The following is a 17,642-nucleotide window of genomic DNA, read 5'->3' as shown; positions in this document are numbered from 1 at the left end:
TCTTACTTTGGAACATAGTTCTGTCATTTTAATTTTCTTTTTTTAAAAAAAATGTGGGGCGCCTGGGTGGCTCAGTCGGTTAAGTATGTCTGCCTTCGGCTCAGGGTCCTGGGATCAATCCCCACATTGGGCTCCCTGCTCAGGGGGGAGCCTGCTTTTCCCTCTCCCACTCCCCCTGCTTATGCTCTCTCTGTGTCAAATAAAATCTAAAAAATAATAATAAATAAAAAATCTGTTGTGTTGTACTTAGTCTGAAGTGGACCTCAAAACGTGAACTTGCAACAGCATTTTAATTTGGAAGTGCCCTAAGAATCGTGTTTAAAGTGAAAAATTTTATTGTCTTCTTTAAGATATGGAGGGAGGTGTTACTGAAATGTGAGAATGTATATGGTGGATCCCAATTGCGTGTTAATATGTACACACGTAGGTCTAAAGAGAAGATGTAGAGAAAAGTGTATGTGCGTGTGTGTGCACGGCGTGTGTGGTGGTATTAGAGAAGGAGGAAGGTTTGAGAGGAGGGGAAAAGGGAACCGGTATGCTGTATGTTGAACCTCATCAGCAAGCTCGGTTTAGTCTGTTTTTTTTGTGATATCAAGGTGTATACTTCTCCATTATTCTTTGTTTATAAGGTCTCTTTTGCGATACGGTTTTACTGTCTCCCTTCAAGGGCTTCCAGTAAGGCAAGTTCAGGTCCAAGTGAAGGAAGTTGTTGCATGTACAAGGCATACGTTAGAGCAACAGAAGCCAGCGCTGGAGAAGGAAAGTGGTATAGAAGCAGTGGCACTAGATTGTGGACATTTCTACAGGTTGACGGGATGTGGTGAAGGTGAAGGAGATAAAGGAAATATAAAATTGAGCTCAAGAGTAATTACTTCTTTTCTGAGGAGGAAAAAGACCAATGACCCGACTTTCATTTTATGTTGATTACAAGAGCCGTGCTCCGAATACACTACCTTAGTGGTTTTATAAGGCTGGAAAAAAGCAAAACTTGATTAACATCATTGTTTCCTTGATAATCTCTGTGAAGATTTATCTGTTTTAGCAGATTTATTTAACTCTCTGCTTTAAGGTGCTTGCTTTTATCATTTTAGGTATATTTGGGTATTTTCCCCTTCCAAGGGTTAGTAGGGGAAGGGTTTTTCAGTCTAAAATGAAATTTGTTAATTACTGTTCCTCTTCATGAGATTTTTTTTTTTTATTAAGATTTTATTTATTTATCTGACAGAGACACAGCGAGAGAGGGAACACAAGCAGGGGGAGTGGGAGAGGGAGAAGCAGACTTCCCGCCTAGCAGGGAGCCCGCTGTGAGGCTCGATCCCAGGACCCCGGGATCATGACCTGAGCCGAAGGCAGACGCTTAACGACTGCGCCACCCAGGCGCCCCCATGAGAATGTTTTCCTATAGGTTTGTCTAACTATGTAGCATTAGAAATTACTTGCTTTTGGCATACATACACATACTTGTAACACTCTCATGTATTTATGTAGTGTGTAAATTTATACTATTTTTATACATGTACAGAAACACATATAGCCTCTAGTGAGTTCATAAAGAAATACAAAAGAAGAAAGGTTCTTTTTAAGGGAAAAAAAAAAGTCCCTTAACTGAAAACATTTGACTTAAGAATCTTGGTATGGAAGGATCTTCCCTGGTAGGGGAGGGGGATGGCAGGCATTTCTTGGCTTCCCCTGCGAGTGGGATTTGATACCCTCAGCTGTGGCTCTGCCCCACTAGACTTATTAGCAGGAGTGCGAGTTGCAGGAGCCTTTGCTCTTGAAGGCCCACCTTCTTCTACTTTCTCAGCATTCTCAGATGCTTCTGGAGCCTCCCTCCAGCCCCTATCCTTTCCTTTTTCCTTCCCCTTGTATAGGAGGAGGCAGGAAGGGGTTTCTTGTCACTGTGATCTTGGCTAGGACTGGGGAGATGTATTTTGACTTTGTTCAAAATTTTATATGTGTTTTTTTCAAAGGACAGTGTTAGAAAAGGTGGGTAGTACTGTAATTATTATATTTTAAAGTTAAGTAACCTTGACAGACCAGCATGGGAATTATAAGACATTTTATAGTATTTTAATGGGAAACAGCGGACTTAGAGTTGAACTTTGATGAGACATGATGGTAAGTTGCCCTGTATTTACAGTTTAATTTATAAATGTGATTTTGCACATTATGCTGAAATGAGATCTCCTAATGATAACTCAAGTCTTTCTCTTTGGTTGGATTAGATTTGCTCTTGACTTGAAGCTTTTAGCATACCTAATCAGAACACTTGTTTGGAGGTGACTAGTGGGTGAAATAGGGACATGAAAATATTTAATGTCAGAATTAAAATACAGTAATTACTCTTGGGACTTCCAAACTCTGAGGACCTGTAGGGGTAAGGTGGGAAGCCAAGTGATCAGTGTTTTTAAAATTAATTCTTACTTCCTAAGGCTATACTTGTTTTTTTAAAAGGTGTTTCTTTGCTTAATTAAGGTTGGAAAGCAGTGTTTGAGGAAAACAAAATTACTATGTATATTTTTAGCAAGGTTAAGTAGAACAGAAATGTAAAGACTTTCTATTAAGTACATAGAAGCAAAGGCCTTATAGAACATTCCCCTTATGTGGATGTCTGTAAATGGATTAAAAAGGTCTTAAGTTTTGCAGTTTTGCTTTTACCTACCACTTGCCCCATTGTCTCTTGGATTATTAGTAATAAAGATTTCAACAAACTGTGGCTTATCTTCTTGTATTGAAAATATGGTATGAAAATAAATGTATGATTTTTAAAACTGTAAAATAGATGAGTGGTTCAGTTGAAAATTAGCTGTTGGGAAACATTTTAACTAACTGAAAAATGTGTTTAAAAAAACAGGATTTCATTATTAATTGAAAATTGTCTCAAGATTTTTCTGGCTTCTTAGCATACCACAAGAATTTAACTGTATGTATTTCTTTTATAGATCTTTGTTTTAACTTAACTCATGAAAACATGACTATCAAGATGAATTTTAATTATATAAAGCATACTTGTGGAAGTTCATTTGATCTCCTTGGAATAAATAAAGCTGTAACTTAAAGTTTTCATTTATGTTAATTATTAATGCTGATGATCTTGAGAGTTAAGAATTTTGAACATTTACTCTGTGCCCGAGACTGCTAGGCAGTCTTTCATGCGTCATCTGATTTAGTCCTCATTACAGCCCTAGGTGATGTAGGTATGATTCTCCAACTTTGTAGATGAAGAGACTAGGCTTAGAGAGGGTAAGTGAGTAGCCAGAGTTCTCACAGATAGTATGTGGCAGAGCTGAGTGTCAGAGCCAGATTGTTTCACTCCAGAGCTGGTGAGTCTCATTACTTTGTTATTTGTGTGCATTCAGTTTTGTTATATTTTAATAAATAGTTACTAGGATAAAAATCACATTATATAAGCATTATTTCAGTGGGAATAAGGAGCCTAGAGAATTTCAGAATTGGAGTAATCGTTATTTTTCCCGCAAGAATTCCAGTAATAAAGGTTTCTTTTAGGGGGCGCCTGGGTAGCTCAGTCGGTTAAGCGTCTGCCTTCGGCTCAGGTCATGATCCCAGGGTCCTGGGATCAAGCCCCGTGTTGAGCTCCCTGCTCAGCAGGGAGTCTCCTTCTCCCTCTCTTCTGCCCCTCCCTCTCCCTGATCATGCTCACACTCTCAAATATATAAAATCTTTAAAAAAAGGTTTCTTTTAATAGCTATGTTTATATAGTTATAAAATCAAGAGTTCTTGCAAATCCAACATTTAATTATCTATATCTTCAACTCATGAGTAATGTTTATTTTCCTGTTATACTAGCAGCGTAATTAGTACTGTGCTTCCTTATACATTCTTAATATATGTTATGACACACATCACACAGCCAGTTAGAGAAACTCTTGAGCCAAAAAAACCACGATTTCTTGTGAAAGTATAACCACAAGCAATTACATGCAAGTCAAGAGTTAAATTTAGTTTATGGTATACAAACTTGTTCTGTGGGAGAAGTTATAGTAACAGGCATATAATAATTAGACAAGAAAGCCACACTTGAAAATAACAGCTTCAGTCTGACATAGAAAATAATTTCTTTCACTTTGTGTTCTGAAAATGAACTGTTTGGTAAAGTTGCCAATAAATAAATTACTGGAAATAATCTGAGGCGTTATGTAATAGGGAATTTTAAAATATTGATAAGTACTGTTGGGATAGGTTTTAAATTTTTCTCAACTTGAAAGACATCTTAAATTTTTAAAAATTGAAATTTTAAGAGTAAGTTTTGACATTCTAACAACTTGTTTTTCTTTAGGAGTAGATCCCATAATAGATCACGTTCAAGACAAAAAGACAGACGTAGATCTAAGAGCCCACATAAAAAACGCTCTAAATCAAGGGAGAGACGGAAGTCAAGGAGTCGTTCGCGTTCACGGTGAGTTTTGGGGAAATTAGTGGTAATTTTTCTCGTGGCTTCACTTATTAAAAAATGATTGTGGTTTAGGTTTTTAATGAGAGACAGTAAACTTTTTTCTGATTGTTTTAGTAGTGATTAATATTGATTGCCATTGATTTGAATCTGATGATGATTAGAATGACTCATGAGGTTTCTAAAATACATAATTAAACCGGTAACTGTTTCATCTAACAGCTTCGTGTACACCTGGGTTATATAGAGATTATCATGTAATGTATTATAAACTAGTATAAATTGTTTTGGGTTGATAATTGTTGAGGAATGAGAGGGAGGTCCTTTTTGGGGAGTAGAATAATATTAGTTGTGAATTTATTTATTTATTTTTGTTTTTAAAGGGACAAGAGAAAAGACACCCGAGAAAAGATCAAGGAAAAGGAAAGAGTGAAAGAAAAAGATAGAGAAAAGGAAAGGGAAAAAGAGAGAGACAGGGAGAAGGAACGTGAAAAAGAAAAGGAACGGGGTAAAAACAAAGAGAAAGACCGGGATAAAGAACGGGAAAAGGACCGGGATAAAGACAAGGAAAAGGACAGAGAGAGAGAGCGGGAAAAAGAACATGACAAGGAGCGAGACAAGGAAAAGGAACAGGACAAAGAAAAGGAACGAGACAAGGACAGATCGAAAGAGATAGATGAGAAAAGAAAGAAGGATAAAAAATCCAGAACACCACCCAGAAGTTACAACGCATCAAGAAGATCTCGTAGTTCCAGCAGGTTTGATAATTTTTTACTGATGACAAATGAAAATGTAAATTTTAACCAAGGGGGAAGAGATTATGCTCCATAAGTGGAAACAGTACAATAATAACCAGATCATTGCCCTCTAATTGCAGAATAAACATTTCTCTAGTAGAGCGCTTGCCACAGTATTGAACCTATGAGGTGGAAGAGATGATAATTGGGCAAAGTTATTTGAAAAATTTTAACTATCCTTCGTAATTCCTGGTGCCGGCAGTGGCCGCTGCTGCTTATTTTCTTGGAGGATGAGATGGCAAGGACGAGTTTTTCTTTTTTTCTTCCTTTTTTTTTTTTAAATGGAAGAATTGACTTCTTGGTAAATTTTAATATGCCGAATGATTATTAAAATTTCATTTAAGTGATTTTTACTGCTCTATTTGTTGAGTGCATGACAGTTAAATTTTGGTTTTCCTTGATCTGTCAATTTTTTTTTTTTGGTTTTTTTTTTTAAGATTTTATTTATTTATTTGACGGAGAGAGAGACAGCGAGAGAGGGAACACAAGCAGGGGGGAGTGGGAGAGGGAGAAGCAGGCTTCCCTCGGAGCAGGGAGCCTGATGTGGGCTCGATCCAGGACCCTGGGATCATGACCTGAGCCGAAGGTAGACGCTTAACGACTGAGCCACCCAGGCGCCCCTGATCTGTCAGTGTTAAGGTCTTACTTTTTTTCTTAGGACTGTTCCCTCAATTAATAAGTACACTGCCACCAGGTGGCAGCAGGTTGCCATAGTAACAGCTGCAAAAAGAGGACCTAGGACCTCCCTTGATTCAAGATTATTTAAACCTATATCCATTACTCCACATGATACAATAACTGAGTGAATGAGGTTCCTAAACTTGTTTTAAACTAGATCTTAAAAATACTGAATAAAACACCTATTTTAGCAAGTTTTATGGCTATTTTAATCGTGGTTTTTCACAGAAGGTAATTGGAGATGAATGTATATTTCCTGTTTTTCTAACTTTGTGTTTCAATAGCTTGTTCTTAATACCAGTCTTTCGTTAGGTACTACAAGATAATTGAAGGTGTTTATTGAATGTTTTACCAAATGCCAGATTTTGTCTCTGCACGGTTTTTCATGACTAATCTTATTCCTCACAGTAAGTCTGTGAGAAGACTATTATTATCATGGTTTCAAAGTATGATAATACCATAGCTTTCGGGAAGTTTTCCATCTGCTGCTCTGCACTTCCAAATTAGAAATACGGTAGCTCTTTCTCTTCTTTTTAAGAGATTAAGTTTGAGAATTCTCTAATCAGTACTTGGTACCTGCTTTAAGAAACTGCTGCAAAAGCATAAAGTTGAAAACAACAGTGTATGTTTAACTGGGGTTTAAAATAAACAGATCACTACCATATTTCAGCACACTGAACCAGAAACTGAAGAATTAACTTAGTCTCATTGCTGTGGACATCAGTCAAGCCTTGCAAGCCTGTTCCTTTACTGCACAGTGATTTTATTGTCTGTCACACCTTCCTTTGTGTTTATGTGATCATTTAGTTATTGCCCTTCATAACACAAAACAATGTTTTGATTCCTTTTAAATTCAGTTGAATTTACTTTTTGGATGACTTTGAAATATTTAATTTTTTCGGTGGCCATTTTAAGTTGCTTGACATTTAAGGAAGTTCAGATGTTTACATTCATTCCTAAATATATTCTTAACTAACCTCTGGGGCCTGGGGAAGAAATGCTGACTAACGTTAGTTTCTAAAGGTTCTGAAGTTTGGTACGTTTTGTGCTTTCGTAAGAGCTTGGTGAAGAGTTAAAATTTGTCATCTTTTAGCATTTTTCTGTTTTTCATGTGCTCTGATTTGTTTAGTTAACAGGAAACATTTTAATGGCTCAGAAAAATAGAGTACTTGGTATTTTTATTTTCAACATCATCCTCTTATCTACGTTTTTATTTTATTTTTTTATTTTTTTAAGATTTTATTTATTTGAGAGAGAGAGAGAACAAGCAGGGGTGGAAGGGTAGAGGGAGAGAGAGAGAGAAGCAGACTCCCCGCTGAGCAGGGAACCCGATGTGGGACTCAGTCCCAGGACCCTGGGATCATGATCTGAGCCGAAGGCAGACGCTTAACTGACTGAGCCACCCAGGCGCCCCCTAATCTACATTTTTAAAGAAAATTTTGATATTTAAGCAACTTTCAGTGTTTACAGTAACTAGCAATAAAGCTAGTGAGGAGAAAGGAGAAAATATTGACACCAAGTATATGCAAGAGACTGTGCATGGTACTTTTATAGGTATCATCCTAAATCCTCATAACAACACTATCAAGCTTGAGTTATTAACTCCATTTTCCAGTTGGAAAAACTGAAACTCAGATTAAGTAATATGACCTTAGTCATGCAGCTGGTAAGGTATGGAACTAAAATTTAAATCTAAGTCTAACCAACTACAGTTCCCTATACTACCCCTGACTGCCTCTTTCTCAACTAATTGACGTTCTAGATTGCTGTCTATCCAGCCTTAGCGCTCATTATCATCAGCTGTTAGTTATTAGATGTCCACCTGCACATAGTGCTTCCTGAACAAAGTTAAACAGTCAAAACTGGTCAGGGTGGCACCATTTTGTGTAAACAAAGTCTGACATACATTGATATTCTCATGCTATGATATAAGTATCTATGGTATTTATGCTGGGCTGTTACAGAATGGCATTGACTGAATGGAATATCTTCACCTATTTTCACATTAGTCAGGAAGTATAATTTTGGGGTGTCTTGGAAATAAAATTGGGTAATGGAGGAGAGAGCTTTAGGTAAAATTGGAATTGATGGTGTTTTCAAAGTTCTTGGCTAATTTGGTCTTAACATATACTGTATCTACCACATCTGAGCATTATCTGATATTTATTTTATAATGAAAAATGTAGGCAAAATGCTTCTTTAGCCTAGAATATTCTTACTGAGGTTGTATGGAGGACTTGGATTCTAGGGGATTTGGTTCTTTCACCTGTATGGCCACTAATTATTAGAGCTCCTTGTGAGATCATTGGACACATTAATCATAGTAAGTATGTCCTCCTGCGTGCGTCATCCCCTGAGTTATGGACATCTTGAAATTCATTGTTTCTCAGTTGACCGTGCTTATAAATGAAGTAATTTTGAGTATGCATCATTTGCTAACATGTTAAAGAAAATCGTTTTTAATAATACTAAACACTGTTAATCAATTCAGTAGTTATTTTTTTATTTCATATTTAAGGCCCAGGTTTTAACTATTTTACTTCTAAGCAACTTGTGCCCTCGGTTTTAAATGAATAGAACAATAAAATGGTAGGAAGTTGAAGGGTAAAACAATTCCTCTGTAAAATAGATTAATGTAAATGCTTTTTTAGAGACATTCTAAATGCTTGGATTTGTAAAGTTCAAATTTTGCAAGCCACCTTAATCTTTTATAAAATAATCCACAGTGGGGCAGCAAGGAGCTAGATGCAGGACAAAGGATCGGGATAAGCAAAACAGAGAATCTGAAATATCCATTAATATTTTTTCTATTCAGGAAGTTCTTGTTCAGATAAACCAGATGAAAAGAAGTCTTCTTCCTTTTCTGTTACGAAATCTTAGAACGTATTTTCATGTCTGTAAAATTTATGGTTCAAAATTTGACCTGTACGAATATTAGAAAATAGAACATGTTCTTAAAGGACATGAGTTTAAACTGGTATTTGAAAGACTGTTAACTTGAGAGCATTAAGGACCTTTTTGCTTTTGTTTATTTGAATTGCCCTTTATTAAAATTGCTATATTTTTAAATGATATATTTTTGACTTTCAGGGAAAGGCGTAGGAGGAGGAGCAGGAGTTCTTCCAGATCACCAAGAACATCAAAAACTATAAAAAGGAAATCTTCTAGATCTCCATCCCCTAGGAGGTAGGTTGAAAGTGTGCTAAATCCAAAGATGGAGCGGGGGAAGAAAAATCTTCTTTTGGATCTATTTTTAAACTTTATATTTTGAATGAGTAATATGTTACACATTTGCATGTTTCAGAAATCCCAACAGTATAAAAAGTTCTACCTCTGTAGGTCTTCACTTCATCCATGCACTCATCTACTGTGTGTCCATAAGTAGTGACTTAGCTTTTTTGTATTGTATATCCTTCCAGTTTTGTGTAGAGATACACGAGATCGAAATTTATAGTTTCTTTTCATATTTCTTATGCAGAAGTTAGCACAAAAAACACACTGTTGTGCCCTTGCTTTTTGTCACCCAACTGCCTGGAGAGCTTTCATCAGCAAGTGCCGCTTCATTCTTTTTTTTAGAACTGCATGGACTTCCATTGTGTGGCACTACCTTGGTTTATTTAACCAGCCTGCAGTAGAATGGGTTTGCTTAATTTTCCTATTATAAATTAGACCATACTGTAATGAATAGCTTTAGACTTAACTTTGTTGTGTGCAGCTGTGTGGGAAAATTCCAAAAGTGGTATTGTTGTGTCAGAGTGTGTTTATAATTTTGAGAGTTGTTTCTTTATCGCCCTCCGTAAAGATTGGCAGCAATTTGCACTTCAGCCGGTGTGTACGAGAGTGTTTTCTGTCAGCTACACCATATCATGTTACTACAGTTGTGATTTTTGTCTGTCTGATAGATGAGAAATGGTATCAGTATATAGTAATTTTAGTTGCATTTCTCTTAGGAGTGAAGGTGACCTTCTCTTCATATATTTGAAGGCCATTTGTATTTCCTTTTCTGTGAGTTGTTGGTATGCTTTGCCCATTTTTTTTTTCTTTGTGGGCTCTGCTTTTTGTTTGTTTTTCTTACTTCCAGGGGTTCTTTTTGTATTAGAGTGATTATTTTTTTTTTTTAAGTTTTGTTTTTTTGTTTTTGTTTTGGTTTGTTTTTTGTTTTTTAGTAAACTCTACCCCCAACATGGTGCTCGATCTCACGACCCTGAGATCAAGAGTAGCGTGCTCTTCTGAGCCAGCCAGGCGCGTTGTGTTAGGGAGATTATTCTTTAGTGATTTGATACTAGGTATCATTCTTACTTTGTTGTTTCTTTTCAGAAAATATTATGAGACTTGATTTTACAAAGGATTTTGATTTTTTAAATAATTTCCCGAGTTTTTTCTTTCTTTCTTTTTTTTTCTTTAAACTCTACATCCAGTGTGGAGCTCAAACTCAAAACCCTGAGATTGAGGGTCACATACTCTACTGACTGAGCCAGCCAGGCGCCCCTCAAATTTTTTCTTTAATGACTTTTGGATTTTGAGTCATATAAAGTTAGAAAGGTCTTTTCTATTCCAAGATTATAATAGAATGCCCTCCTTGTTTTTTCTTATACTTCTATGGTTTTACTTATTGCATTAAAATCTTTGATCCATTAGGTGTTCATCCTTATGTTACAGTATGGCATGTGGGTCCAATTTTATTTTTCTGTATGCTTTTCTTTTGATCAGTATCATTTATTAAAAACTCAATTTTTCTAACATTGATTTCTTATATTGCCTTTTCAGGTACTAAATATTTCTTTTTGTGTTTGGGTCTATTTCTGGGCCTTCACTGCTGCTGGGTTGGTTTGACTGATGATTCGTGTACCAATGCTCCATGCTTTTTATTATTCAAATTGTGTAGTATTTTTTTAATGTTTAGTAAGGCTGATCCTCCCCCACACTTCCACTGCTGTTTTTTGAGCATTTCTGATTTGTAAATAATCTCTCTTGTTTTGTGGGTTGGCTTCTCATTTTCTTGATAGTATTCTTTGATGCACAAAAGTTCTTTTTTTTTTTTTTTTTAAAGATCTTATTTATTTATTTGACAGAGGGAGACACAGCAAGAGTGGGAGAGGGAGAAGCAGGCTTCCCGCTGAGCAGGGAGCCCGATGTGGGGCTTGATCCCAGGACCCTGGGATCATGACCTGAGCCAAAGGCAGACGCTTAACGACTGAGCCACCCGGGCACCCCTGCACAAAAGTTCTTAATTTTGATGAAGTCAGATTTATCTGTTTTTTCCTTTTGATGCCTGTGCTTTTGGTGTCCTATTAAAGAAAACATTGCCAAATGCAATGTCATGAAGATTTTCTCCTAAGAATTTTATAGCTTTAGCATATACATTTAGGTTTTTGATCCATTTTGAGTTAACTTTTTAATATGGTATAAGATAATGGTCCAACTTCATTCTTGTGAGTGTGGATATCGTTTTCCCAGTGTCAGTTTGTTGAAAAGATTGTCCTTTCCCCATTGAATGGGTCATGGCATCCTTGTCAGAAATCATTTGAATCATATATGTGGGGGTTTGTTTCTGGGTCTTCTGGTCTATTCCACTGGTTTATTTTCTTTGTTTATGTAATACTGTGCTGTTTTTGTAAGTTTTGAAATTGGGAATGCTGTGCCTTCAAACTTTGTTCTTTTTAAGATTGTTTTGGCTATTTGATATCCTTCAAGATTCTATATGCATTTTAGGATGGGGTTTTGTATTTCTGCAATAACAACAATGGGATTTTGATAGGGGTTGCATTCAACCTCTAGGTGGCTTTGGATAGTATTGCCATTTTAACAATATTTAAGTCTTCAATCCATAAGCCTGGATGTCTTTCTATTTATTTGTCTTCATCTTTTTCAGCAAATTTTTTGCCTCCTTGGTTAAATTTATTCCTAAGAATTTTACTCAGTTTGATGTGATTGTTCCCTTGACATTTAAAAATTATGTAGAAAGATGCACACATATGTTGCAAATATGTCATTTCTCTTTTGAATATGGTAATGTCTTTTTTTTTTCCCTGCAAGGTTTATGTAGGCAAATTTATCAGTCTTTTATTGTACCTGATTTTTAGTTAGGTTAAAAAATCTTTCTTTTCAAAACCCAGATAGTAAAGAAATTTACCCATGTTTTTTTTTAGCACTTGTATTTTATTTTAAGAATTTAGGTCTCTCATCCATTTGGACTTATTTATATGTTGTGGAATGAGATATGAGATATTGATCAAGTTTTATCACTTACCAAATAATAATCCAGTTGTCTCCATACCTTTTATTTATAAAAGGTCATGTTTTCCTCAATGATTTGAGATGCCACCTTTGTTATACTAAATTTTCATATGTTCTTAGGTCTTTTTGCTCAGTTTCTTTATTTGTTTTCTTGGTCTTTGTCTTTATTTTTGAATCATTCATTAAGAGAAAAAAGCTTAGAATTCCACGTTAAAGCTAACTTTTTAAAGTAGAAAGGCAGCTTATGCTTCTGATCGGAAATGCATTGTTTTTTCCCTCTAATTCTAAAGGTATATTGTTTTTATCAGTGGAACTTGTTCGTGTAGTCTTCTCTTAACTTTTGATTTGAATTGGTGTGACTTGTTTGTAATGGTGAATGACAAGGGCAGTAGCACTGGTTATTTGAAATTCAAGTTTTACTGGTACTCGGTCATTCAGTCCTCCCTGGGAACCACCTCTAATTCTTTATCCTTTTCATTTCTTTCTGCTTACTCATTTTTTGCTTTCAAAAGGTGGGTAAAAAACCCATATATTTGGTTTTATTTTAATCTCATTACAGTTGAGATTGATAAATAAATCTTGAACAAATAAATTGAAAATACCAAATTGTGTTTTTTGTGAACGCATGGTGGCCTCTACAAAAAAAGACTTGGGCATCTTTAAAAAACTAATTGGGGTATGGGGTGGAGCAGGTGGGGCTATAGGACTGTTTATGTTACTTGGTCAAACCAGATTACATTTGCATTAGTGTTAGATAAGACTGTTTTGTCAACAACATAGTAGGTCTTTAATTTCTTAGAAGTTACCTGGCATATTATCACTGTTCTTATAGCAGAAATAAGAAGGATAAAAAGAGAGAAAAAGAAAGGGACCACATTAGTGAAAGAAGAGAGAGAGAACGTTCAAGCTCTACAAGAAAGAGTTCTAATGACCGAGATGGAAAGGAAAAGTTGGAGAAGAACAATACTTCACTTAAAGTAAGTAGCAGTCATTCATTGTTTAGGCTTTAAAAAATTAATAATTGAGATTGTTTTTTACATAGATTTATTTTTTTTATTTTTATTTTTTTTAAAGATTTTGTTTCTTTGACACAGCGAGACACAGCGAGAGAGGGAACACAAGCAGGGGGAGTGGGAGAGGGAGAAGCAGGCTTCCCGCCGAGCAGGGAGCCCGATGCGGGGCTCAGTCCCCGGACCCTGGGATCATGACCTGAGCCGAAGGCAGACGCTTAACAACTGAGCCACCCAGGCGCCCCTACATAGAACTAGATTTAGAGCAAAACCTTTTTGAGGGCTGTGGGATCTTGTATGTTTTTGGTGTCCTTTAATATTTGTTCAACTGGTAACTTTTTTAAGCTGGATTTTTGAAGGGATGGGGTAAGAGCTAACTGAAACTCAGACAAATGCATTCCTTACTTTAGGGAGTCCAAGGATGGCATACAATAAGACTGTTTACACATAACATGTATTTGATTTTATACGAAGATTTCTGGTTGAGGTTATTTTCTTATATATATATATATATATATATATGTATGTATGTATATATATATTCCTGAAATAGATTTGTTTCAGCAAATTTGTCAAAAGTTCTGTCGTCATTGGTTGTTTTTTTTTTTTTTTTAAGATTTTTAGTTATTTATTTGACAGACAGCGAGAGAGGGAACACAAGCGGGGGGAGTGGGAGAGGGAGAAGCAGGCTTCCCACGGAGCAGGGAGCCCGATGGCGGGGCTTGATCCCAGGACCCTGGGATCATGACCTGAGCCGAAGGCAGACGCTTAATGACTGAGCCACCCAGGCGCCCCCCCTTTTTTTTCATCATTGGTTTTGTAACATATACTGTAATTAGTAGGTTTGTTGAATTAGAATAATTAATGGAAAACCAAATTCCACCAAGTAAGGGTGTTTTTTGAGATAAATATTTAACTACTTATAAATTACATTAATTGCTTTGTTATTCCAGTAAGTGTATTTGTATTTGGAAATCAATTATGAGTTCTGGAGCTTTCATCTTATAATTTTATTTACTCTCATATTGGTAGGGGTTTATCATCATCGTCAGTAACATTGATAATGTCTCTTGAGCATTACTGTGTGTCTGGCATTTTTCCATATGTTCTCATTTAATTCTTCTTTAAGCTGAGGGCAGAATTGGACTGTTCTTGAGCAGTCTTTGCTAGGACGAGTAGTGATTCCTTTTTCTACATCCTCTGAATTCTGCTGCTTTGGTATCCAGATTACAAATGTATCCTGGCATCTTTGGGAGCAATTCAGCTCTTTCAGCAGATTGTTCTACTTTTTCAGTTCAGTAACATTTATTAAACACTTCTTAGACTTTCTTTTTGACTGTTTTATTCTAATTTACAATTTCCGTCTTTTATGAGAGGTACAGAGGACATACTGATACATGTTTGCATATCTATTTATATGATAAGGTAATGAGAGAAAATACCTACTCGTACTAAGTTGACAGAGTATGTATTTTAGCCATACCAGATGTAATAGTACGCAACTCTTGAGAAAAATATTAAATGTGTGGCTTAATATTCATTGTAGGAGAAGGAACACAATAAAGAACCAGATTCAAGCGTGGGCAAAGAAGTAGATGACAAGGACGCACCAAGGACTGAGGAAAACAAAGTACAGCAAAATGGGAATTGTCAGCCAAATGAAGAAAACCTCTCTACCAAAACAGAAGCAGTATAGGACTGACAAATGCACCTCTGAACACATGCTGGAATAAAATCCAAAGCTTTTGATTCTCTCGACAAGATGTTAAACAGTGAAGAAATCCAGTTGAGCATAAAGATACAGACTAACAGCTTTTCTAGTTGTTAGGTGACTTTGTGGCCATCTTGTTACGGAGTAAGAACATAAAGCATGGACATCGTGAAAATAACACGTGTTACCCAAACTCATCTTCTAGAATCTGTGCATTTCCATGGTGGCTGACACACTTGTCATGTGGTTTGTTAGTGTTTGCCAAGAACTATTACAAATAAATGGGACATCAAAATCCAAATTTGTACTATCCATAAAGACTGGAGATAAGCATTGGAGGCTCTTTTAAAAAATGGTAGTTGCTGAATTTTGTATTGTTTTACTTTTTTTTTCTTTTTAAATTTCAGTATATACGGATTTGATGATGTGCTTGAAATCGGTGCAAATATATACACACCCTTGTAAGTGCAGAGTATGTAAGAAGTTTTAAACATTTACTTCACAGGATTTACGGTGATTGTGTTAAATTCTCACTATTGTGTTTTCTTTTGCTCACTGTTTAGGACAACAGTTTTTTTTTGTTGTTAAAATAGTTTTACAGACTAAAATTGCTTAACTAAGTGGTTTAACAAACAACTGACAATGCATGCTCCTGTTCTCTTTCAAAAGGAAGAGCACCCATGTCGAATACTAATAATAACGTATTAGTATTCGGTGTTTAGAGTCATTGGGTCTCCCCACAAAGTCAGCGTTTCTTTTTGAACTTTGTTGACATTTCCGAGCTTATCAGGAATAGCATTGCAGTGTGTGTTGTCAGCTGTGGGTGGCAGAGGTGCCGTTACGAGAAGAAAACTGGGTTTTCAGAGTGGGCTATGGGAGCACAAGCTGAAGCTTTAGTGCCTTCTACAATGTGGTATGCTGTTTTCTAGAGTTTTATATGTGCTAGTCATTCTCAGTTCATAGGGAATGCAGATGGATATTCCATTCACTCCCAGAGAGAAGTGTGCGAGTGGTATGTCAGAAGAGCTTCTTACATAGTTCACCTAATGTGAGGGAAGTCCTGTTTTCAAGAATGACTTTAGAGCTTAAAACAACCGTGCAGTTTTGGGACCATCAGTTTTATACTGTGATAATTGAAAATGAAGCATGTTCTTACTTGACTTAAATCAAAGCAAACACTTTCGTTGTCTCCATTGGATGGCCTTAATTATTACCTCTTAATTATCTTCTCATAAATGATGTGCAGAAATTCTATGTAAAGGAGAACACGTGAGGTTATTTGTTTTAAGGATATGTTTACTTGAGTTTAAAATATAGGTCATCCGTTACTCTTAGGCTCGCTTTCTGCAGGAAGTAACAAGTAGTAAAATGACAACATTGCTAATATTTTCCCCCAAAGCCATAACTCATAGTTTCAGAAATCTTTTCATTATTGTTTTGTTCCCCCAAAGTTATACCTTTTAATTAGCATGTTATTAAAAAAATCAAGTATAATTATTTTAATGCAGTCTAATACAATCAGATTACTCCGTTGCCTTACCTCATGGGAAGAATTACTTATAGATTTAAAAAGCTGAGTAGCTCATCTGTTACTTGGTTTCAACTTGAGTTTTCTTTTAATGTTAATACTATTGAAACTTAAGTATTTGGTAGAGAATGGAAAGAATTGCCCTTATTGCAATGAAGCCTGGTTTGATTATGAAGCTGCTTAATTACTCTTTCATGTGTTCAGAATTACTGTGTTTTTTTTTCCTTTTTGTCACTGTGTACATTAAAATTTTTGAAAATGCTTTACTATGTAAAGTATAGATGGTCATTTTAATCATTCAACCACATACGGTTGGCTGGTAAACAGCTTATTCTGATACAAGAATGCTTGGGTGCATATGGAAAGATTGTGAAGGAGTGTGTGTCTTGCATCAACAATTGTCTTATTTATAATATGTAAGTAGAATAGAGCAAATGTTTGAATCTTTGTTATTTTTAGTACCATTTCTCTAATAAAGCTAAGTATTTTAGAGGAAAGTATTTGTTTATGCATTTCAAAACAGCATCTTAGTTTATCATGTTTTAGTTGGCATAGAGATTGTTTCGACATGGAGAATGAATGTGTGGTGTCTATAAAACAATCATTTAAAGTTTGAGTTATTTCTTGTACTCTGGACTCTTAATGTTTTCTGTGTTGGCAGTTAACACACTTAATTTGGTTCTTGCTGCTGATTATTTTTCCTGTTGGTGATATTCAGCTTTAAAATAATGATACTTCTTTTGAAAGACTGATACATGAAAGTTGGACCTGAATAGGAATACAAGAGATCCAGACGAAGTGAAAAAATGTTCTTAAATGGGCTTATGGAAGCAAAACTTTTTAGGGCCTGGAGGTATTGGAGTGAGTGTGAGTATGCGTGTGTGTGTGTGTGTGTGAGAGATTGAGAGAGACAGATCGAGAGAGAGAGAGAGAGAGAGAGAGAAAGACATTTTTTCTTTGTTCACTTATAGGAGCCTGGTAGGTTTCCATTTATTTGTTATTTTCTTTTAAGGCATTTTGTTTTTTTCTTTAAGGCTATTCTTTTTCAACCCAGGTAGATGTTGTCAGGAAAACTTGAGGTAAGGCAAAGAAGATAGCCATTTTATATGTGATCCCTTTATAATTATCTTTTTTAGCTTGATTATACAGAGTACATTCTGTTCCTTAATTGTGTTGCTGTTCATCATTTTAGACAAATTCTGTTGATCCTCTTGTTCTTTCTTTTCAGCAATGCGTAATGAATTATTTATATTAAGATGGGCCTTCATAA

The 17,642-nt window shown here is 35.8% G+C and overlaps 1 protein-coding gene across 4 annotated transcripts in view; it reads left to right on the top strand.

Annotated features, from left to right (window-relative positions):
* Positions 1–17,319, top strand: part of SREK1 (splicing regulatory glutamic acid and lysine rich protein 1) — a 41,755-nt gene extending 24,436 nt beyond the window's left edge. For 3 of the 4 annotated variants that reach the window (XM_032404309.1, XM_032404312.1, XM_032404311.1), the window contains 5 exons: positions 4,298–4,417; positions 4,795–5,169; positions 8,977–9,072; positions 12,956–13,100; positions 14,680–17,319. In XM_032404309.1, the coding sequence (XP_032260200.1) occupies positions 4,298–4,417; positions 4,795–5,169; positions 8,977–9,072; positions 12,956–13,100; positions 14,680–14,829 (886 nt within the window). In that variant the 3' untranslated portion in view covers positions 14,830–17,319. The remainder of the gene's footprint in view (positions 1–4,297; positions 4,418–4,794; positions 5,170–8,976; positions 9,073–12,955; positions 13,101–14,679) is intronic. The other variant, XM_032404310.1, reaches the window with a different exon arrangement.
* The last annotated feature ends 323 nt before the right edge of the window (positions 17,320–17,642 follow it).

This window comes from Phoca vitulina, unplaced genomic scaffold, assembly GCF_004348235.1.
Source record: "Phoca vitulina isolate PV1807 unplaced genomic scaffold, GSC_HSeal_1.0 scaffold6, whole genome shotgun sequence".
Taxonomy (NCBI): Eukaryota; Metazoa; Chordata; class Mammalia; order Carnivora; family Phocidae; genus Phoca; species Phoca vitulina.
The sequence above is the reverse complement of the archived record's forward strand: the minus strand, read 5'-3'. Positions and strand labels throughout refer to the sequence as shown.